The following is a 24,763-nucleotide window of genomic DNA, read 5'->3' on the forward strand; positions in this document are numbered from 1 at the left end:
GTGACTTTGATTTTCCATTTTACAGTTAACCAAGGCACTTAAGTGCCTGGATTAAGACTCTGGACCACAGTACCCAGAAAGGCTGTAAAACATTTTCAGATGATTACTAAGAACATACTAGAAAAGAGCTATGTTGAAGGGAGGCAAGAGGGTTTGGCTAATGGAGGGTAGATTTAATGGTCTCTATGAAAAATAAAGCTAAAGTGGTTTGGAATTGTGAAAATAGCATTGAGGCCAGAGGACAAAAACTTGAGAAATCAAAATTCAAATCCCAAATCCACTAAGGTACTCACTGTGTGACTTTGAATAAGTCATTGACCTCTGTGAAGTTTGATTCTTCATCCATAAAGTAGAGCTAATAATAACCACTTAGAATCAGAGTAGAGAGCAAACAAGAAAATAAAAATTAAAATCTAGCGGCACTTAACAGTAAAGAGAAACCTACTCAAAAATGCAATATTTGACGAGAAACAGTTTACCCACAGAGGAGAGGACCTCGAGTGCCATGTTTTCAAAGCAAATATAATGATAATTCTTTAATATCATTGGCCATTTATTTGGAAAAACTAGGAAATCAGCTCATATAATAATCTTTGACACTCTCACCCCTAACCTCAATACATACATAGCAAGCACATGAAGAGTTTGAACTTAGAGGAGCACCACATATACAGTGCTTATTTATCAAAATCCCAGCTCCTATCCAGTATCATGTACTCAAGACTCCCTCCTCTGCACACGTGCACTCACAGAGGTGGAATCATCTGACTCCTGTTCTTCAGAAGTCAAGATTAGATTAAAATGTAGTCACTCACAAGGTTTAATCTTTGTATACTCGAAATAAAAGACATCTCCATTTTATTATGCTATACTCACTTGGCTAGGTAGAATAGAATATAAGATTTTGCTTATTTGACTATGCATTTCAAATTTCTCATTTATTAGTAAGAGATATGCCCGGTGAATAAGATCCTGAGTCTTGAATAAATTCCTTTTTCCTCTTTCTATTTCTATCCTTGGGATGAAAGACAAGGTTTGGTATGAAGCTAGCATTAAGGAAATGCATTGATGAATGAAAATAAAATAATTTCTTCATTTAATCATATTGAGATTGCTGAATATTAAAGGGATCCTACAGAGGGACCTGATTAAATACCAAAAACTCAGAATGGTTCTAAATAACTTATGTATTTGTTTATCAATTCATTTATAATGTATCGTCAGACTGAAGTATAGGTCAGTAGCAGAGTGCTCATTGAGCATATATTAGACCCTAAGTTCTACTTGCAGAACCACAGAAAGTGGCAAAATTGGTCAGTAAGCTTAAAATTATGGATCAAAGTATGGATCTAATATTAGGTGTTCAAAGTTCATATCCCACTGCCACACATTGTCTTCATTGTCTAGTGAATGTGCCCTAATTATCTCCAGCTTTAGTGTTCTCATCTGTGAATAAAAATATGTTGAGCCCTTTGCCTACATCTCAACTGGTTTTGAAAAACAAGAGAATGTACTTGAAAGAACTTGGTGGACTTTCAGGCACATTATACTTCTTAGAGATTGTAATAATTCAATAGCAAACATGTCCAATGGCTCCATTCCCATTTTCCAGTTGTCCTTCATTTATCATTTTGACTGGCTTTACCAAAGCTGAGCACTAGGTTCTCTGAAAAAACTCATCTAAAATCCACATGAAAAAGAAAGGGCAGTGAGAACTATATCTTCTGTCAGGTCCAAACAGCATTTACTTTGCCTGATTTCATTTAGGTCCTCAAACTGCCTGGATAAACTGGTAGAACTTCTTAATATCAAACTTTTAAGTCATAAAAGAATCATGCTTTGGGGGCTCACTGCCCTGCAATGGTTTTAGCAGAAGGAAGGTCAGTCAGCTAGGTTTGGTTAGCAGTTAGCAGGGAGGAGGACATCATGATGAGAAGGGAGTGGGGATCTGTGTTGGGAACGCATCACAAACTGAGAGAAGGGAGTGCGACAGGAGGAGTATGTACAATAACATGGAGAGGAACAGAAGAGAGAAACAGATGACAGAAACAGAAGGCTAAGGCCAATGGTATATAGTTCAAAGAATCCAGTATCACGAAGTACTGTTTTGTTTCCCCTCAAATTCAGGAATTAAGATGCATAAGACAAAAATCATTGGACACAATAGGCTCTGAGAACACTCAATTAAAACTTCCTGTTGATTTCTATCCTAATTCTGAACTGAAATGGAGAATAATGTAAAATATATATGCATAAAATATATGTGTATCTATTCACATCAGAATAACAATATGTGAGACCAGAGGCTGAGAATAGAATGGAAAAGGACCATAGCAATAAGCTGCTTTCATGTTACTATCACCTATAAATGGCAAGAGCATTTACAATCCAAGACAGGATGCCCACTTGCACAAGAGCTCCCTCTCTCTCCCACTCTTACTTTTATAAACTGAAGAGTTCAAATGTGATAAAATAAGAAGTCTTTTTGAGAACTAGTAGATCACTACAAAAACCTACAACTGGTCAAAAATCAGATCATGAAGTTCTGAGACACAATTGATACAACACACTTCCTATACCTAAAGCTCAGTGAATACCAAAGAAAAGGAGCAGAAAGATTGTAGAAGCCAGAGGACTAAGAAGCCTGCTGTGATATTGTGCCTTTTATCAATAACAAGGAAGCTACATTTATCAATATCCTAACAACATGACTTCCTAAAGAAGACCTGAACAATTTCAGTAACAGATGGCATCCCGATGTAAATATAACTATCTATATCCATATCACTATTTACACACACACACACACACACACACACACACACACACACACACAAGTGACATGTGAACGGAACATGTTGTACACATCACAGGTTATACTTATATATTTAGGATCATGTATACGTGTACTTATATATGTATATAATCAGCAGGTTATAAAAAGAGACTGAAGTTTCCAAAGAGAGTTAAGGAGGGTACATGACAGGAATTGGATAGAGGAAAAGTAAGGAGGAAATGACATGAAGATAAGAAAGGAACTTGTTGAGAAGCTTAAGTCTAACAGATGAGGGAGGGAGATGAGAGAAAATAAGGATGTAAGCTATTACAATTAGTTCTATAAACATATGAAACTGTCAAACAACAGAATAATTTTTAAAAGATAAATTAAAAGATATTCTCTATAATTGAGGAGGAGGAGTTAGAATATATATATATATATATATATATATATATATATATATATATATATATATATACATACACACAAAATCATTGGTTCCCATGGATGATAGCTAAGTAAAATTCATCTCTTATTTACCCACCTCTGTGCACTTGGAAATTGCCCTTGCTTCTTGCAATCTTTCAGGCTGCTTCCAAATGACTCAGCAGATCTTTAAATATATACAGGCAAGGATCTGCTCTGAGACACAGTTTGCCATTAACAAAAAACCATTTTAATCTGTTTGGCCAAAGTGGTCAGGAAGATCTACCATTAAAGTTAAATGAGTTTCCCAAGACAATTCAGCTCTGCTGTGCACCTCCTCTCTCTCTGCTGAATGTTGTGCTTCTGTTATGTCCCCTGCTGCTTGCCAGCTGAGTGGATCACAGGAGGTGAAAGGGAATGGTTCTAGGCTATCAAAGGAATGAGGCAATTCTTGGTCTGTAATTTGTGGGCAAAGTGGCTCAACATGTGCAATAAACTAAATAGTTGAAATGTAGGGGCTCTAAAGTCACCAAGGGCTCAGACTTTGCACTGGGTCATTCTGTTCTCTAATGGAGGACCATGACCTCTGGACGAAAACAAGGTTCTTCTCACTCTCTGTCTCTTCTTAGACCAGCTCAGTGTTGTACTCTGAAGCATCAGCTAGTAAAAGATTTCAGCTGGAATGGGAAAAGTAATTTAGTAACTTGAATTACCAAAGCATATCAGGTAATCTTCAGTGTTATCTTCAACAACCTCACACTTAGAGACCTTCCAAGGCATTTTAGGGGCAGGAAGCTTTGTGCAAGAGAAAATCAGGCACGAATAGCCTAGGAAAAGCCTATGTCCTTCAACTATAGTTGTATTCCTAATCTGTTTGTCTGGTCTGATGATTGATGATGATGATGATGATGATGATGACAAAAATGGTAATCATGATACTGCTGATAGGTTCTATGGTAATGGATATCAAGCTTTTAGTATAAGGCAAATGCTAGACTAAATAATTTCTACTTATTATTTTACTTACTGACATAAAGCAGCAAGAAGAAGATTAGTAAGAAACAAACTTAGATGAATGAAGTTATTCAAAATTCATAGCTATTAGGAGCCAAGATTTAACCCAAAGGCTATTAGATGTCAAACTGTATGCCAGCCAATACATTTACTTTAGCCCTGACCCTGGTTTCTTATTCAAGGACTTTCATCTTCCTTGTTACTTATTAGAAATCCCAAACTTCACAGAATCTCCCTAAAATCATCCAGATGGACGTTTTGAACTCATTTAGAGGTTTACAGTGGTTACGAAGTGACTGTGGCCATTATGTATTTTGAATCCAAATCTGTGCCTCACCCATGATTTCCAGTAGGTTCTGTCTCTTTCTGAATATCTTTAGCGAGGTGAATTTACTACTTATGCCATCGTGCCAACAGACACACAGGGTGTGATGAATAAAAAGGGAGTTAACATTTTAGCACTTACTTAAGTGTGATGCTCTTTGGTTAAGACACTGTTTAGACCTTACAGTAATAAAGCTGTAAGGATAGTAGTCCATAGATAAGGAACTGGATGAGCAAAGACGTTAAGTTACTCACTTGAAGTGGTACCACTGGCAAACGATTGTGTCAGAATTGAAAGTCATGTCTGATGCAATTTGTGAGTTCCCTTCTACCTTTTTCAGCTCCTCATACATGAGGAACAAAAGCTCTTGTAGTGCAAAGGAATCTTAGGATTTGGTCAGGTCATTGATCTCTCTAGGTTGGCAATTTTAAATGCCTTCAGTGTCTAAAGCAGTTCAAGGGTCCCTAGGCAAACTGAAAAGTAGAGATATCATCTAGAGGAGGAACAACTTTTCACTTCTTCCGGCCATTTGCCAGGCAGGAATGAAAACTCATACTGCTAGATCTTCACTTGCAAAAGTGGAAAGTTGAATTTCCATGGGAAATATTGACAAACTGTATGTGTTTGTCTTAGGGTAAGCAAAACCTACCTGTTTCTAGGGGACAACTTTTCTTTTTCACTAATCTGTAACCTGTCTTCATTGGTTTTTCCTTCTGTGTTACTATAGAAAAAGCATTGAACATATTTATGTGAGGGCAATCCTTCAGATATATCAAAGGAATAGTCTACTGTTCCCCACCTCCCTTATCATATTTTACCCCGTGTATCAGCTCTTCCATACATTATGAAACATAATGCCGCATGAATGATGGGGTTGAATAACATACTCCAAGCAGTAGAATTTATAAGAGCTAGGCAATTTTTAAAATCTGAGTTATGTATTTCTAGACACAGAAGTTCTGACCCCGACAGTTATTTGTGACAGTCAATGCTATTAACTCAGAATCACTTAACACATATGGAGTATCAATTCACTATGTATCACAATAGAAGCTATGCAATTTGGAAATTTTATAAAGAAATATCCAAGAAGCAATCTCTGTTCTAAAAGAGAAGTTTTAGAGGAATATATGTGGCGAAATGACTAAGTATCATGTATATTTATTAACCAAGAATAAAAATGTCAGCAGAAATTGATTTTTGACTTGTACCAAGCATTTATCCTGTCATCTGATAGTCTCTTCTCAAAATCTTACGTGTTAGAAATTTCTAGTCCTGGTACATAGATGAGGAACCTACAGTCAACAGTTTTCAACCATATCATATCAGAGATAATTTTTTCTTGGGTTGGAGAATGAACAAATTCATCCTGTAGGAAGCTGCATTTGAGCTAAGATTAGAAGTGCAGACAGTATTGAAATTGGGATACTTTTCAAGGCCAAAGGGATAATAGGAAAAATAATAAGCTCAAAGAACAAAGGAGTTGGGATGGTTTCAAGTGACAGTGACTAGATCCATTTGGCTAGATTGTAAAAAAGAATTTAAAAAGTAAGAGAGCTGCAGAAATTCAAGCTGGACAAATAAGCCAGATCATAAAGAGACCTTAACATCAGATTTAAATGAATTTGGACTTGAACTTAGAAACCAGTGCATAGGAGCTGATTCTATGTGGGGGTTGTGTAGAAGGTATGTACCACCAAAGTTACAACCCATGGCCTTGTTTATGCTAGGCAAGTGCTCTATTATTCCAGCCCAAGGAGTTGAAATTTTAATCCTGCATTACATAATTGTTCAATAAAGCTTCCTTGTGACAAACACTGTGAATTGGGAGATAAGTCACATAAGGTCCAATTGTCAAGAACTTACATTCTCAGGGATATTTAAAGAAAGATTCTAAAAAGATTTTAGCTGAACTTTAGTACTGTTTTGTGGCACGAATACAATGTGAATGAAAAACCAGCAGAGCAAGTGGGAGAGAGGAAACTTGAGATGGTCTCACAATACAGTAGAAGGGATAAGAATGGGATTCGCTTAGATGGAATGGCTGAGAGTGCTTTCGGAAACATTTCTTTTTCTCACTGTAGTTCTGAAAATCTCCATCTTGTCTTTTCCCAGAAACTCTTGAGGTCATCTCTGGTGGAAAATGCTGAACTCAGAAGGGGAGAGATCCCTCAGAGAAGAGACCACTCTGTTCATTTCCACATCTGACCTGACATACTTTGAGTCAGCCTAGTACCTCACTGAGGTTCAGCGAGCCTCTAAAGCAAACAACATACCATCTAAAAACATGAACATGGCTAAGATTTTTGTTCTATTATTAGATAATTGCTAAGAAAAATATCTCAGTCTAACTTGCTCTTTTTTATTTAAAAGGCTGATCAAACAGATTTCATATGAACAATTGGAAACTCCCACAGACTACAAGTTGCTAACCTTGTTTTTTTTTTTTTTAAGTGAAGATGAAAGAGGAAGATAGACAGTCGGAATAAATAGACATATCACATGTTTTAGAGGCCTTTTTACATCCAAATAGTAAACCCCAAATGTTTCCATCTTTCTGTCACCTCTGAGTTTATGATAGAAGTTAGACATGCTTCAAAGATGGGGCACAATCTGGCAAGTTTGGAAAGACACTTTCACTCAGACACTGCCAATCTTCAGAAGAGATAGCTAAGTGATATCATTTGCATAAGCAGAAAGATTGCACCTTCTTTCAAAGAAGACACTGAACAAGGCAGACTTTTGCACCAGCCTGCATTCACTTCCACCGTAACAAATATGCTATGTGACTTCCACATTCATGACTTAAGGGATCCTGTGCAACCAATTTGGACTTTGAAAGGTGAAAATAACATTGTGTAATACTAATAAATTCCCCTTCCTATTTAATATTAATCACACAAAGTATTGTCTTTTCTCAATTTTTATTTCACTTTATCAGTCTCTGAAATGGCTGTGTTCTGCTCCTTCAACCCCCCTGTCCTTCTAATCATGTTGATGGAGTCATTTATTTGTGTTTTACTAGCAACGGAGTGAGATAGAAGGAGGGGTAAAAGACAACAGATGATTGCGGAAAGGGAGCCCGAGTGATGGAGTAGAAAGTGTGCTGTCAGCTACGAGTTTCAAGTTCAAGGTTTGACTTTGTTCCTTACTATATGACTTTAAGAATCTTACTTCATCAAAGTCTTTTTTTAAAAAAAATGGCTTATATTAAGCTAAAATGTTTAATGTTTGAAGTTCTGATATTCTGATATAATGCTTTTATATTTAAAAACTTTCTGTAATATGAATAACACCCATTTGCATAGATGTAGTAAATTCTGACACAGGATTTTTTTTTTTTTTGCTTAACTGCCTAGGCAGATTAAGCATGCTATTTAATTCCCAAACCCATGTGCATATGAGCAGTGCTAGAAGGTTAAAAGATGTTTTATAACTAGAAGCCAAATGTCCTGGGAGATACACAAGTTCTGTGACTCCTACTTCAGTGACATGTAGACATATTATATAAGAATCCTGGGCCTATTCCTGAAAGTTGAAATAAAAATTAAATTTATTAAACCATGCAAATGTCACAGTTTTGCAAGTGATAAGTAATATATACTTTTACTACTATTGCTATTGTTATAATTATTTATTCTGAAAATTGAGTTCCAATGTAAAAATTTCCAAGAAAATAATACACAGTTTAGCTGCAGAGTAGATTCTGAGTAGGCGTTGACACTGTTTGCTGTGTGATCTTAGCCAAGTCTTCTATATGTTGCCTCAGACACCTCATCCATAAAGTGATACAGCTAGGAAAGAGGCTGTCCAAATTCTATGTACTCCAGTCGTCTAGGATTTCAGGAAATTTCTGTTCAGCTTTCCTGTAGGGTCCAGCTTTAATTAAAACTCATGTTTTGTAGAATAGAACTATTTTGTTGTAATATTCAAAAATGTATTTGCTGTATTGGGTAGAGCAGTCCATTAGTATTGACTATTATTTAATTTAATTTCCTATTATTTAATTTAATTACTTGTTTAAAGCTTGTGAAAGAAGAAAAGGCTCACTCTTTTCCTTAATTAAGGCCTGAAAATCATACCTTAACAATTCATTGAATTGGAATGCAAAAGAAAACCTCTATCTCTTTTTGAGATTTCTATAAAATAAAAGTTGAAGGAGGGTGAGGAGAGAAAACAGATAGCCGTGGTGGTCTGTAAGGTCATTCTTTAAACTTCCTGAAAAACAGGAAAGTTGAAGTCTGTACACAAAGCATGAGAAAAAACTAAAAAATTCACTGGAAGGCACGGATTTTATTAATCTTGTGATTTCTATGTCCTGCACTTTTTCTACCTACACTCTTCATCATTTTCAGGCCAACATTTTGCTAATCATCTTTGTCTCCTTTCTTTTCACAATAAGCATGCCATCTGTCAATAAATACTACTGACTCATCAAAACATCCCAATCCTGCCATTTCTTACTTCCTTAGCTACCTTAGCCTAAACTGCCATCATCCCCCTTTTGGAACCTGTGGCAAACTCAGATGCCTGCTTCCCAATTATTCCATAGTCCCCTTTTCACAAAGATACGTTGCCAAACAAATATACAATGAATCCAAAAGTAACAGATGCTATGAAGAAGAACTTCAGATCATATTGTATTGCTTTTGTTCTCAGAGTAAATCCCTAATTCATAAAAAAAATTAGGATGTCCATCTGATTTTGATGTTGTGTTTTATCATTTCTTACTTAAGCACACTAGCCATATAGGCTGCCATCTTTTGTAACTTTTGTCACACTCAGTGTGCCCCTCCTTTTGGTTCTTTGTGTCTGAGTTTATTTAATCTTAGATAGTCATGTGACTCACTTCATTTCCTTCAGGTCTCTTCTCAAGTGTTGCATTCTCAGTAAGGCCCAAACTGAGCAACAAATGTAAACTGTGACTTCTCACCATTAAAACCTATCCTCCTCACTCTGCTAATCTAGTCTTCAGGACACTTATTCTTGTCATGTTCTCCATGTCTCCCCATATCATACTATCAGTTTCAACATGGGATTCTTCCATGGCTTTTGTTGATGGTATAGAATTACTCATGTGGTAAATGCTTAAGAAATAATAGTAGGATAAATACACTCTGTAAGAGAGAATAGCAAGGTTATTGATACCCAAGAGTAACATGTAACCAATCTATTGGTCTATACGGTGGATAGAAACAGAAATGCCTTAAGAGCTTATCAAGTTTCTGTTCTCGACATTAGAAGTGTTTCTTTGCATCTCTGAATTTCACCATTCCTATCTGTAAAGTCAAAAGAACTATGGAATGAAATCAGGGACATATGATTGAAGTAAGAGTAAAACTGAAATCCTTATCTGGCTCCTTAGAAGCTGTTTGACTGCACATTACCCAACTATCCTGAACACATTTATAAGCATTAGTATAATAGTCTTAGCCTATATTATTTGTTAAAGATAAAAACGTGAATATAGCTTGAAATCTGGTATTGTAATCTCGCCAGTATTTTTTTTTTTGTTGTTCAGGATTGCTTTGACTCTCCAGTGGTTTTTGTTCTTCAATATAAATGGTAGGAGTTTTTGTTTTTATTTGTTTGTCTTCTATTTCTGTGAAGAAAGTCATGGGAATGTGATGGGGATTGCATTGAATCTGTTCATTCTCACGATATTAATTTTACCAATCTGTGAGCTTTGGGAAGTCTTTCTATTTTGTAGTATCTTTCTTAGTCTCTCTAGTCAGAGATTTACAGTTTCCACCGTGTTCAGATCTTTCACTTCCTACATTTATTCCTAAACATTTTATTTTTTTTGGTGCTACTGTGGGTAAGAGTGTGTGAATGATTTTTCACGGCCTTCTTATTATTGGTGTATAGAAAGGTTACCAATTTTTATAAATTTGAAAATTTTGAAAATGTTATATCCTGCCACTTTGCTGAAAGTGTTCATCATTTCTGAAAGTTTTCTGATGAAATCTCTAAGACCTCTCAAGTATAATGCCTTATCATAGGTAAGTAAGGAAATTTTGTCTTACTCGTTTCCTATTTATATTTCTTAAATTCCTTTTTAGATTCTTACTCCTCTATCTAGTGCTTCAAACACTGTCTTGGAAAGGAATGGGCATGATGAAAATCCCTATCTAGTCTCTAATTTTTTATTATTATTTTACTGAGCTCTACATTTTTCTCTGTTCCCCTCCCTTCCTCTCCCGTCCACTTCAATTCTCTCCCAAGGTCCTCATGCTCCCAATTTACTCAGGAGATTTTGTCTTTTTCTACTTCCCATGTAGGTTAGATCCATGAATGTCTCTCCTAGGGTCCTCATTTTCCTGATTTTCTTTGTTTGATGTTTAAATCCCACTTATGAGTGGGTACATGTGAAAATTCTCTTTCTGTATCTGGGTAGACTAACTTTTATTGTGATTGTTTTTTACATTTTTCTCCATTAGGATAGTTTTGACTTTTGAGCTATGCTCCTTACAGAACTATTCTCTTTACAACTTTTATAATGAAGACATGTTGGATTTTTCTTATATACCTGAATTCAGTTTGGAAGTATTTCAGTGAGTATTTTTTAGTTCATGTTCATCACGGATATTGTCATATAGTTTTCTTTTGTTGATTACCTTTACTGGATTTTGAAACTAGAGTAATACTGGCTTCGTAGAAAGAATTGGAAAGTGGATTCTAGCTCTGAATCTTTAGATTTAAGTATGAACCATGAAGTAACCCCAGAAGTCAGGAAAGTAAATAGGGACCATTTACTAAGGGGAGAGAAAATGCTCTAGAGCAGTGTTTCTCAATCTTCTTAGTACTGCTACCATTTAATATTATTTCTCATGCTGTGGTGACCCCTGATCATAAAAATATACTCACTGCCACTTCATACGGTAATTTTGCTATTGTTATGAACTGTAATGTAAATATATGTGTTTTCCAATTATCTTAGGTGACCCATGTTAAAGGGTAGGGTGTGGTGACCCACAGATTGAGAACTGCTGACAGGAAGAGATAGATAGATAGATAGATAGATAGATAGATAGATAGATAGATAGATGGATAGATAGATGATAGATGCATGCATGCATACATACAGATGGACAGACAAACAAACAGGCAGAGAAAGAAGAGCAGGACATGTGTACAATGAAAGGGGAAAATGAAAAAAATGAATGTGGTTACTTTAACAGGAGAACAAGGAGGAAAGGTACTATAAAGGAAGGAGAGATACACTGAGGAGATTTGAAAATGACATAGTGAAATGTATTATTTCATAAGCTTACTTAAAAACAAAATACATGAATAAATATTAATATAGATAGAGATATAGATGGTATGGATATATAAATAGTGTTCATCTCAAAAACAATAGATCTACTAAGGGAAATTTCCCTTTGAGTATTTCCTTATGGAAGCCCAAAAGACTCCCACAGCAATGCAGACTACTGCTACTGCCCTTTGTTGCCTCCCTGAACCTTAAGATGAGGGCTTATTAAGGAAGACACCATATACTTTGGACACAAGACTTAAAGGAAATGAGCTGGAACTCACCTGGAAGCCTCCCTGGAGAATAGCTTTCATAGTATCCAAAGGTACCACGCAAACATCAAAGACAGAAAAACAATCAATATTCCTACCTAGCTATAAAGCTTTTTGAACCACAACAGCGACTAGCCAGTAAAATATTCTTCATGGTACAATAGTGGGCCTATTATTTTTTCTCTTATTCTTTGAATTGTTTCACTTGTGGTTATCTCTTGCTTCCCTGAGGAAAAAGATTCAGTTATTTAGAGGTTGAAAAGAAGCTTCTGTGTCAACTGAAGTCTTCAGAGCAGAAGAGTTACTCTTGTTCTGACCACCACACTGGGTGTCTTTCCAGGACTCTCACCCCACACTTAAGACTCTTTAAATACTTTGAATTTAATTAATTACTTATATTATTTCAGACATCTCCAGTAAAAGATATCAAAACATATTCTCAGCAAGTGCAATGACATAGTCAAGAAACTGTGAAGAAATTAGTAATTAATTTGCCTGGAGTGCTAATGTTGAATAAGTAGAAATAGACTACAATATCTGGCTTCATTGTCTTTTCAGAAGTACTATATTCTCTTGCTTGAACTACCTATCAAGACCTATAACCAATTACTTGAGTTCAGTCAAGTCTCCATCTATTCATAGGGATTAGAGGAAGCCACTGGCTGACCCACTCAGCCTACCATGACTCAGGTATTTTTTAATATTGATATTTAAAATTTCATGTATATCCCATTTCTATATATCAGTATCATGATGCTACTTTTGTTTTGAAGTTCTTTGAAAGCTGTGACCACAGAACTATCTGTCAGTTGGATCTCCTTTTAAAAAACTGTACATCTTTTTTACATATGCTGGTGCTTGATGAAAAGTGGTTGATTGACAGAGGATTGTTTTTGTCCTTGAGAAAAGACTCTAGGACCTCCCACTTACTAGCCAAGAAGTTTATCACTGAACTAAATTCCCAATCTGATAAATTTCTTTTTAAAAAGTAACTTTATTGTTGGTAATCTTTTAAAACCAGCTATTCGATCAAACAGGACCATCCATTTTTCTCAGTTACTAGCAGTTCAGTGACCATTGGTAGGGTATAGTAGCTGAAGCTAATTATGTATGAACCTTACGCTAACATGTTAATGAGGTCAAAGTTCAGTACTTATATAGGTCATTGCTTCCTGGATGAGGTGTGCATCACTCAAAGGGAATCTACTTTAAATGAGTAGAAATATACCACTTCCCCATCTAGAAATACATATATATCATAAGGAGTGAAAACATTTACTTTCTCCAATGGATAATATATAAAACCATAATATTATGACTTTGGCTATTTTTATAAACTGAAAAAACCAAATATAACTGGTGACTTTTCCAGCCTAGTTTAACTCTGTTACTTTTACACAATAATTTTGTATTTAGCAGTCAAAATTATTCCTCACTCACTTCCTAATAATTAACTTCAAAATCTATTAGCTGATACTTACACTCTTTCTGTACTTGAAATGGGCGACATTACTAGTTATAACTGACAGTTAAGCTGGATAAAACTGATGCTTCTTCACCCATACCAGATGAAATGTAGTATGTTTTAGCAGGGCTCTAAAAGAAACCCTTGCTATTTAAACATATAAGGCATTCACATTTCTGGTACATGAAAGAAAGTTGCAAGGTATAACACTATATTTCAAAATTCCCTATATTTCTTAGCACTGGCAATGAACAATTTGAAAAGAAAACCAAAATACAATTATATTCATACTAAATAAAATATTGAGGTATAAATTTGACCAAAGAAATGCAAAGTTTGTATTCTGAAGAATAAAAAATACCGGTTTTTGAATGTGGGCATAAACAGAATGCAAATTCATTCATCAGAAGACTTGGCAGCAATAATCCCCAAATTGATCTGCATGTTGGACACAATCTCTATCATGATTCTAGGTGGTTCTGTGTAGGAACTGACAAGATTATATCAATAATATTCAAGGTTCAAGTGATCTCAAGCACCTAAGACAATATTGAAAACAAAGTTGAAAGACTCATACTTAGTTTCATAACTTAGTAAAAATGTGCAGTAATCTAAATAATGTAGAAATTAAATTAGTAAGATATATAGACCGGTGAATACAGTTGAATGTCAAGAAATACCTAACATTCCTGGTTAACATATTTGTACAAAGAATTCTGAGACAGTTAAATGTGTAAGGACTCATCTAGAAATTCCAAGAAAACTGGATATCTACATGCAAAAAAATAGGACTGGACTATTACTTCACAACATATATTAGCATTAAATCAATGATGATCTAGGATCTAAATATAAGTAGCTAAAACTGGAAAACTCATAGAAGGAAACATAGGTATATATCTTTCTTTCTGTTTTAGATTAAGAAAAGTCTCTTAATATGAAACACTAAAATAAAAATTCAAAATGAAAAAAGTGGATAAACTGAATTTTATCAAATTTTAAAATGTTTTTCCTTCAGTGGGTTCTGTCAAGAAAGTTACAAATATCCACAAACCATAATCCATGAAAGGATTTTGTCGAAACATATGTTTTAAAGGACTCATAATGCAAAGTCAAAAAGACAACCCAACTAAACATGTGCAACAGATATGCATAGACATTTTGATAAAAAAAGACAAAAACAGACAAAAACACATAAAAATATGTTGAACATTGAATATTGTCTTTAGAAAAGTACACATTAAAATGACAATGAGATACTGCATTACACTCACTAGAAAACAATAGTAACACCAATAATAATAATAATAATAATATGATGGTGCTGGATAGACAGCTGAATTCTAAAGAGCATTTGTCATGTTTCTAGATGATCTTTGGTCCTGCACCTACATCAGGTGGTTCACAACCTTCTTCCAGGTAATTTGATGCCCTCTTCTGGCCTCCATGGGTACCCACATCTGTGTATATATGCACACACAGACACATATACACAATAAAATAAAATAAAAATTGAAAATAAGTGTTAGCAAAATATACAGAAAATATCGTGTTCCTATAATTCTGCTTGGGCTCTAAAGTAATGTGGACACTTTTGAAACAGCTTGGCATATTCTTATATGATTAAAATCACAGTATTTCCATTACTAATTATTTACCCAAAATACCTGAAACCATATTTTCACACACAAAAAAAATTGAATATGGAAGATGGAGAGACAGCTCCTTGTTTAGAAGCATTCATTACTCTTGCAGAGGACCCTGGTTTGGCTTCTGCTACCCACATGGTGGCTCACAACCATCCATAATTCCATTTCCAGGGAAAAAGATTCCCCAGGCATGCATGTGGTACACATTGATACATGTAGGCAAAACACTCACACATAAAATAGTATAAATGAATATAGGTTTGAATAATTGTGCATGAATGTTAGCAGCAATATTATTAGTAATGTTCAACAGTCAGTGACCACAATAATTTCCATAAACTGACAAAGTGTGGTATAATCTACAAAATAAAAAAATTATTCACCTGTGAAAAAATAATGAAGCATTGACTATGTGATTTAACATGAATGAACCTAGGAAGCATTATTTTATGCTAAAGAACCGAGTCACAAAAGAACTAGTATTGCATGGTTCTATTTATATAAAGTGGTTGAATGAGTAACTCCACAGAGACTAAGAGCAGAAAAGTGGTAGATTAGAGTTGGGGGAGGAAAGAAAGGTGACTACTACCAAGCACATAGGCTTTTGGGGGAGGTTAATAAAATGTTTTAAAACAGATTGTGATAATAGACCCATAACGCAGGAAGTACTATTATAAAGCACTGAAATAAGCACTTTACGTAGGTGAATTATATGGATTGTGAATTATGTCTCAATTAAGCTGTTGTTGACAAAATAGAACTCTGATACTACTACATAATCTAAGTTGGCAACATTATCTATTGACCAACAGCACTTTAATATTATAAATTTATCTGAGTGAGGCATTCTCAACTTGGATGTGTCTGGCAGACTGGCAGCAATCAGTGTGAGAGAGAAGAGCTACACCATTCATGAGTTTGCAAACCATAATCTGTGCCCTCTCGGCTCTGTGATGAAAACACTAAATGCTACCTTTACTGAGTTAACATCTAAAACTTTAGAATCTGGCAAGCAGCTTCCAGAAGCTTTGTGTTCTACTTCAGAGAGGTTTCCCCAAATGGTCAACAGGTATACAAAATGTAACTTTCTAATATTCTGACTATGAGCAAGGGAATTAACAGAACTGGTTTACTTGAAGTTATGTGAGTAATAGCGAATAAACTGGAAAATACTGAATATGCATAAAAATGTACAATTATATACCACAAAGGACAGCAAATGGGGCAATTGTGTAGTAATTCACAAGTCAGTATTTAAAAGGCAATGGTGTGTTTAGGATAAGGATAATGAATATCACAGAACTTGATGAAATGTTGACAGGGTAACTGAAGGATAGTGATTTTCTTACTATTTTTTTGTTTACCAATGATCATTTGCATGTTGCCTGAGCACCCTCATTGAAGATGAGTGCTGACCTAGACATATGCAATAGATGAATAGATACTGATCCAGACAGTTTTGGGGAAAGGGAGAGTATAATTATTCTCAGTGTCTTAGAGAGGGTTATCAATACGGCCAAAAGAGGGGAAAGGACACAGATTAAGATAGGTTGTGTAGATAGCTCAGTTCATAGGGCCCTGGATCCAAACCCAGTACTACAAGACATGTAATATATATATATATATATATATACTATAGACAGACAGACACAGATACAGATATATACACACACACTTTCATCCAGGATGGGGGCAAAACTCTTTAGTAAATCTTCAATTTATGCAAGCTATCTCACATGACTTCCTCAGCAACTGTTGATCCTTTCTCTATTCTCAAGGTAAAATGCCCTGCTATGAGGGTATTCTTTTTACAGTTCCTTCTTGAGATCTATCCTTAAGAGAAATACTAGGTTCATCTGATCTTCTACCTGCCAGATTTTCATTGAAGAGATTCTTTAGGAGCATGCCACAGGTGCAATGAGGAAAACAAATCCTGAGAGTAGAAAGAGTTTATATTTCAATGTCAAAGGCATAAAAGGAGTGAAATAAATGAGAAATAGGCATGAGTAGCATTTGAAGAAGCTGCAGACAAAGAGAAAATGGAAGAGTTGGGGGCTGGGAAAAGATTTCCTTTTCACTCCCTTACAACCATCACAAAATGTAATTTTTTGTTTGTTTTTCATTATTATTATTTTTCAGTATCCTGAGTTCAGATGTGATTATAAATAGAGTCTCTTGCTTTGTCCCACCTAGTCTGCATTCTTTTCCTTGCTTAAACAGAACTCCAAATGAAAGCGATGATTATATTACCATAAATAATTATTAATAATAATGAATTGTCCACGTTCAACCCAAGGATATCACCAAGAGTGGCGACTGTATGTGTACAAATCAGGAGATGAAAAATTTTTTTTGTTTTAAGAGCATTTATGTAAATCAGATGAACAATTAAAACAGTGAGGAAAAACAACAAAGAAAATTTAATGTGCCAGTAAAATTCAATATATTATTTCCTAATATCAGCTCAATGAATGAAACTCTAAAGTAAAATTAGCACTGCCAGGAAAGTATCTCAAACAAATCTACAATTGAAAAGCTCTAAGCTGCATAGAAAACGTTTACTACTGACAATACCAAGCTGATAGAGGTAGATTACATAAGAGGGTCCTGCCATGGCTGCGTCTTGTGGCTACTTTCAAATGGGATGCCAACTGACTTGGCTATTTAACATCAGGTATTGATGACTGGCACCCAGGAAGAACTCACTGTATGTTTACTGGCTATAGAGAACAGACACCCCTTCTCAGTATACTGATTCTGAAAGCCTAGAGGCAGAAATCATTGATCCTAAAGCAAAATTTTGCTTAACAAAACATGCAACCCACTCGTTATATGACAGCTGGGAAAAATGTCTTGGTAACTAGGAAGGAGAATGTAGATGAAATGAGAAATGATAAAATGCTGTGCTTAGAAAAAATCATAAAAGGAAGGACTTGCCAGTGCCAAAGCACTACTAAAATAATGCCTGTTATGAAAGCTAGAATAAAAAAGTAAAAAATATTAATTTTCACTCTGCTTCTGAGTAATTTCTCTAAACCCCAATTCAAATTCTTGCATGGGCTCTTTAGGGATCTAATTTGTAAGAATCAATGTTTGCCACAGTATTGTGGTGCGAAGTTGTAGCCTTGTTTGATCTCCAAGAGAAAACAGAGTCATAAAATATCATCAGGCTTGTAAACATGACCTATTACTTTTATTTTTCTTCTGCTCAAAACATATGCTAAACTAAGTAAAAAAAAAAAGAATAAGACTGCCTGCAGCTTCTGTTTTCTTCTCAGTAGAAATGTTGCTGCTTCAGCTAGTAAAGTTAAAAAAATCTCTCTCGTAGAACTAATGTTCATGATCACACGCAATTGAAAAAAGGAGGAACCCAAAAAGTTATGAGACGCTTCCAGAATTTTGAGGTTTGAAACTCATAATCAGCACACAATGAATGCCATCTAGAGGGAATGAGCTCCGGGCTTGCCTTTAAAAAGACTTTGCCTTTCATCTAACTGTGCCTGCAAAGTAAGGGGGCAACAACAGAAAGTAATAAAATATTTCCATTTTAGAGTTTGTTTGCATGCTGATTATATCAGCTGATTAATTTTCAACAAAATGACTCAAATGACTTTTCTAGATCTTACAAATGGAGTTTGTCGACTCAACTCACTTAGACAGAACTTTGTTGACTCAATTCTCAGTAGTTGAGCTCAATAATTTATAGAGTATCAATGAGGCTTCAAAGTATAATACTCATCCTAATAGAGAAGGTACCCCTCCTATTAAGAACTGAGATAAAATCAGAATACTCACTAACAAATGCTAGGAAATGTTTTTCTTCACTTGGTGGAAATATAGGCTGAATTTTCAAAGCTATATTTTAAACAAACACAGAGAACTACTCCTTTGCTTTTTGTTAAGTGAGCAAGTTGGGATGTGCTATACATAAGACCGGATGGCACAGGTGACTAGCCTTAGCATCATGCTAAGTTAGGAAACACTTTAGACATTCCCACCCAAAGAAAAGTTTGTAGTAAAAGAGGGACTCTGTTCTCTAGTTGACAACCCTAGAAATAATTAACCATACCAAGTAAATCTATTCTCATAAAATGAAGACATTTTATCCCACAGTGAAACTCATCACAAAAATAAACACTCTAACTTAACTGGAAAAAATTTAATGATGTAAAATGAATCTTTTCTTAAAAACCAAATAGAATACAAACCGTGATAAGAAATTGTTTCTTCAATAACTCAGAAAAGAGTACTTTTCGAAAATCTATCTGTTTTTTTTCATTGTTGGACACTGTATTAACAACCAAGAACAATAGAAGAATACAAAGTTAGAATTAAGTCACCAAAATTATGGCGCATCTAACAAAGAAATTTGAAAGATGTCACAAATGAAAGAAAACCATTTGAGAAACAGACATAAATTCATGGGGAGCATGAGCACCTCAGGAAACTAAACCCTATGCATTAATTACTAAGCCAATATTCCATCTTATCAGATAAAAAATTATCTTAAGTTAGTGGGGAAAACTTTTCAACTAGTCTCCACAAAGCTCATGAAGAAGTAATAAATACTTTTAAAAAGAGGGAATTGCCCGCCACTTTTCCCCTGTCCTAATTAGAACTGTGGGGCAACATTATGGGTCATAGCTCACTGACAGTTCTTACGCACTTTGCTATCATGAGCAACCCAAGTTTTAAAATATAAGTATCTTCTTAAGATGAAAAAACGTAATGAGGTACCGTCGTCCTCCCTCCCCAGTATAAATTTCTGAGCACACTCAAGTAGCAGGACATGGTTTACGGTTTTGTTTTGCTTACAACACTTGTGAGTCAAAATCAAACCTGGTTAAATTGTTCATTTAAAGTACATTCTTTACTTTTAAGGTCGAATGCAGGCATGAGATAGAGACTTCTGATATGTCCTAATCTACACAGAAAATAAAACACTTTCCAAGGGAAAACGCCCACACAATTACTCCCAACAGTCAACCAATGCTGAGAAATGCATGAGAGCAAAGTTTGCCCAGTGTTTACCATGAAAGTCACCCCCATCTACCTGCTCTAAAAGTGTCCTGTTGGATTCTCTAGGCTGGCCTCTAAGCAGCAAATTAAGTCCCTGGTTACTTCCTGGGAAGAAATTGCACTCCTTCACACCGGGGCCCTCAGTAACTAGATGGGGCTTTTCTTTCTCTGAGAATTTCTCTCTTTGAAGGATAGGGCCCGAAATCGGCTTTTTTTGCTTTTATTTTCCTTTTATTATGCCAAGACCATGCACTGACAAGAGGGTGAATACTAACAGACCCATAGAGGAGAAACTGACCACGTTTTTGATCGTGTTTCTAGGACTTTGAGGAAAGGAGGGGAAAACAGTGAAGGGCTTATGAGCGTCATTTCTGAAAATGGTTCATGCAATTGGATTTAAGTTTGGAACCCTTAGTACTTGGAATATCAGAAAGATTTTAATGCGGGATCTAGACATTTGGGTGGTGGTGGGGGGAGTGTAGGGGAATCTCGAAGGGCACCAATTAGCACCCAGAAGCACAGCAAAGATTCCTGGGCTTAGGTGGAACATTTCACAAGAGGACAGTCCCCAGGAGGGCTCCAGATGTAGGGCAGTCCCTCCTATAGAATTGAACTGAGCTGTTTTAGAAGCCTTTGGAGTGTTCTCCTGGGCGGGTTTGCCTAAATCCCCCCAAAAGCAAACTGCTGCTCTGAGCCTTTTGTCAAAAGGCGGCATTTTTAGGAGAAACTTACCGCATGTCTCCATAAGGTCCGGAGTAGTTCTCCATCCAAGGTCCCATCTCACTTTTGACGCAACTGGGACTGGGATAGGGTACTCTGTTCACCACTCCACTGGGGTACCACACTTCAGAGGCAGAGAAGTCACCCTCCTGACTCGCCAGCCCCTGAGGGGGACGAGTGTAGCCATAGGGAGCTACAGGCCCTGCCTCGCTGGGGCTGTTACTGCCACCCCCACCGACTGGCCCATATAATTGACCTTCTTCAGCTGTGAAGAGAGTGTGCCAGGAAGAAGAGGCGGTGGCTGGGGGCGATCCGGTGCTGGGTCCGACTGCACTCCCTCCGTGCAGGCTAGCCAAGTCTCCATAGCGGCATTGCGCCGCGGCTGCAGCAGCCCAGGCGCTGCCATAGTCCAGAGGGTTCTCCAGCTTGATGCGGGCGTGTGGATGGGTAGGGGGCTGGGGGTGCGGGGGCCCGGTCAGAGCCAGTGGAAAGTTGTAGTAGTCGCGATTCTGGTATGCTGCTGCCTCATCCACCGCTCCGGATTTATACAGAGACAGAGTGGACGGGATCTCAAGTGTCCCAGAACTACCTGCTTCACCGCTGCCAGAGCAGACCAGGCTCTCGCTTTCCAGACCTTTGGCGTAACCTCCCTTGAAAGAGGAATACTCAGCAGTCTCTTCAGTGCCTTTGCCCGGGCCCTCGTCCAGGGGAAGACCTTTGCATTCGGCCAGTGGCGCACAAGGAGCAGGACGCACCGCGGGTGGACCTCCCAGGAGCGACGCGTACATGCAATCTCCCCGAAGCTGTTCCCCTGGACTCAGATGTTCCAATGCTTCCACACCCAGTCCCATGGACACAGACACTGCTTTACACAACTCCTTGGCACTGTCAGATATGGTCGAATTGCCCCCTAGGTAACTATCCTTGGAGGAAGAGGGAACCCCAGTGGCCTCCCTTGCTCTTGCACTGCTGCCACTGCCTTCGGATATTACCTCCTGCTGCTGTTGCTGCTGCTGCTGCTGCTGAAGAAGTTGCATGGTGCCGGCGTCGCTCAGGATGTCTTTAATGTCCGTGGAGCAGCTGCTTAAGCCTGGGAAAGTGGGGCCCAGCAGGGACAACGTGGATGGGGCAGCTGAGTCATCCTCATCTGGAGGAGCTGGTAGCTGCTGCGGCAGCCCCTTGCCAGGAGCTGTAGCAGTCCCAGGCTCTGGTAGGCAGCCGCTCTCAGGGTGGCCCTCGGAGGCTGACTGCTGCTGTGAAGGTTGCTGTTCTTCCTCCAGGGCCAGGTAGCCTGTGGGGCCTCTGATGTGGGCTTGGGGAGAGCCATCCTCGCCGTGCAGCTGCCGCCTCCGCTGCTGGGGGCTAGTCTCTTGCCGCTGCTGCAAACAGGCGCCGGGAGGTGCTGTGCTTGCGGCCTCAGGGTGCCGGGGGCCCGGGTTCTGGATCGCTTCGCGCACGCTCTGGAACAGATTCTGGAAAGCTCCTCGATAGGTTTTAGACGGGGGGCGTGGGTAGACCCTTCCCAGTCCTAACTGCACCTCCATCCTTGAGCTTGTCTGTATCTTCCACTGAATTCCCTTATCCTGCCTCCTTGTTTCTTGCTCTAAAGAGTTCAACTGACTGATGATGTAGTAGCTGCAGCTAGCTGCCCACCTGCTGGAAGCTCCAGGGAAGAAAACTTGCAGGAGGAAAAAAAAAGCGCACAGATAGTCTCAAAGTATCTTGTAAAGCAAGGCAAGCGCTAGACAGGATCTGCCCTGCTAGTTCCACAGTCGGTCCCTAAATACTTGAAGAACAGATTAAAAGATGTTCAAAGCTTGACGAGGGGAAAGGGAAATCCTCTGCCTTCCACATTCAGAGTCCACTGAAGCAGGTGCAAATAAGAATTAGACTATTTTCTTTTTGGTTTCTTTTAGCTTTTGTTTTGTTGTCGGCTACTGAAACCTGGACTGCCTTTTCATCTTTTGACTTTTAGCTCCACACACAGGGTGAGGGGCTGGCAGGAGGAGGTGCAGGGGGAGAACCTGGAACCAGGGGTTCTCCAGGCGTGCTGTTGCTCCTCAGTCTCTGTGCTCCCAAAAGCCTTCCTTGCAACAAGCTCGCCTGCCTGCTCTCAGCCAAAGGGAGTTACCTCTGTGCAAACTGGCTGGCAGAGCTGGGGGTGTAGGGGAGAGGGTTGGCCAGGAAGCCTGCCTAGTCAGCTCCTGGAGAGGGGACCCAGGAGGGGGTAGGGGGTAGAGGGGAGGAGGACAAAGGCAGCTGTAGTCCTACCAGACACTTTCCTTGCTTCCTCTGAGTCCTCCGCAGCTTTTACAAACTTCACCGGAGAGGAAAGGGCAGCACTGGGGCGGCGGCTTCGAAGCCGCCCGCGCTGCAACAGGCTTGGCTGTCGCTGAGCTGGGGCTGGCGTGGTGTGTCCCTTCAGCTTCGGTATGGCACTGGAGTGGCTAGCTCAGTCTTTTCCCGTCTGATGCCCTCTCAGCCTCCAGGTTTGCTCCGGACCCTCCGGTTCTCCCAGCAGGCTGGCTCCCAGGACTCCGAGGGGACGCTGAGAGGTGGAAAGCGAATGCAACAGTTTGTGAGTCGGTCCCGCCCCCGCGGGCCGGCCTCCCTGCCTTCCCACCTCCTTTCTCTCTCCCCTCCCCTCCCCTTTCCTTTCTCCCCTCCTCTCACCGCAAGCCAGCGCAGGGTGGCTTTAAAGAACGAAGTGCTGGCGTAGTATGGTGAAGGCGGGAGTGAATCGCTGTAGCCTCTGAGGACCCTTCTTCCCCAAATACCCTTGTTTTTCGGAGTCAGGGTTTGGGTTTCAGACTAGAAGCTTTAACTTGGAGTGATTTTTAACAGACACGTCTAGTCTACCGACTATGTAGAAGGCTAGCACAGGCCGGATTTTATTCCTAAACCCAATCCCAAAACAGATTCTTAGAGTTGGGAGAAGGAGGAAGGGGCACTAGAAGTACCAGCTACTAGTAGCAGTTAGGGGTTCTTTCCAGGGGCTACCCAGACGAGCAGAAGGGGGAGTCCCAACAAATTATAGAACAAACTGCAGCCAAGCCAACACTTGCTGAAACTTTTGAGACTCCTCAGTAAGGTAGATAGGAATTCTTGACACTATGCCATTTGCTCTGGGAACTCTGGGCCTAAGGAACCAAAGGTCATTTCTGGTTTATTTACTGCCCTTCTTCCTATTGGGAATTACCTGTAACTGACGCTTTTCACTTCTTTTCCCCAGACTTGCAAATGCAAAACAAAACAAAACAAAAATCACTCAGACAAATGTGCAAACACAAATGTCAGAAACACTTGCCCTGCACAAATGCACCCTTGGTTTTGTCCAAAGTTTTGTTTGTATATAGATGCCTTGAGATTTCCAAATTGTTTGTTCCTGAATACTATCCTACATAGAGAAATTGCTACGGAGGGTTGATAGACAAGTGCAAGTGAGGGTGATGTGGAACACTCCAAATGTACAGGCAAGTGAGCAATAGAAAGGATAGAAAGGTAGAGGATAGACCCACACAGGTTTTCTTAAAGAAAGGCTGTAGACCCCCCCCCCCCTTTCTTTGTAAATAACGTCTAACTCTGGATCTGGACAAGGTCTCTGTCCCAGAAGGCACAGGGAGTTTGTTTTGTGAAACACTGTAATTGTTTTGCTTTTTTTTAATTTTTGAGTTTTGTTTGTTAAGATTTTATCTTTCTTTGGAGACAGGGTTTTTTTTTTTGTTTTTGTTTTTGTGTGTGTGTGTTTTGTGTTTTTGTTGTTGTTGTTGTTTTTACAACAGAAAAGCCTTGAACTCTTGATCCTTCTGATTCAGCTTCCCAAAACCTGGGGCTGG

At 38.4% G+C, this 24,763-nt stretch overlaps 1 protein-coding gene across 1 annotated transcript in view; it reads right to left on the reverse strand.

The window, feature by feature from the left end:
• Ar (androgen receptor) overlaps window positions 1–23,507 on the reverse strand; it is a 169,654-nt gene extending 146,147 nt beyond the window's left edge. The window contains exon 1 of the mRNA XM_048417727.3: window positions 20,940–23,507. Within this exon, the coding sequence (XP_048273684.3) occupies window positions 20,940–22,471 (1,532 nt within the window). The 5' untranslated portion in view covers window positions 22,472–23,507. The remainder of the gene's footprint in view (window positions 1–20,939) is intronic.
• Between the last annotated feature and the right edge of the window lie 1,256 nt (window positions 23,508–24,763).

The sequence above is a fragment of the Myodes glareolus genome, chromosome X (genome assembly GCF_982192425.1).
Source record: "Myodes glareolus chromosome X, mMyoGla1.1, whole genome shotgun sequence".
NCBI lineage: Eukaryota > Metazoa > Chordata > Mammalia > Rodentia > Cricetidae > Myodes > Myodes glareolus.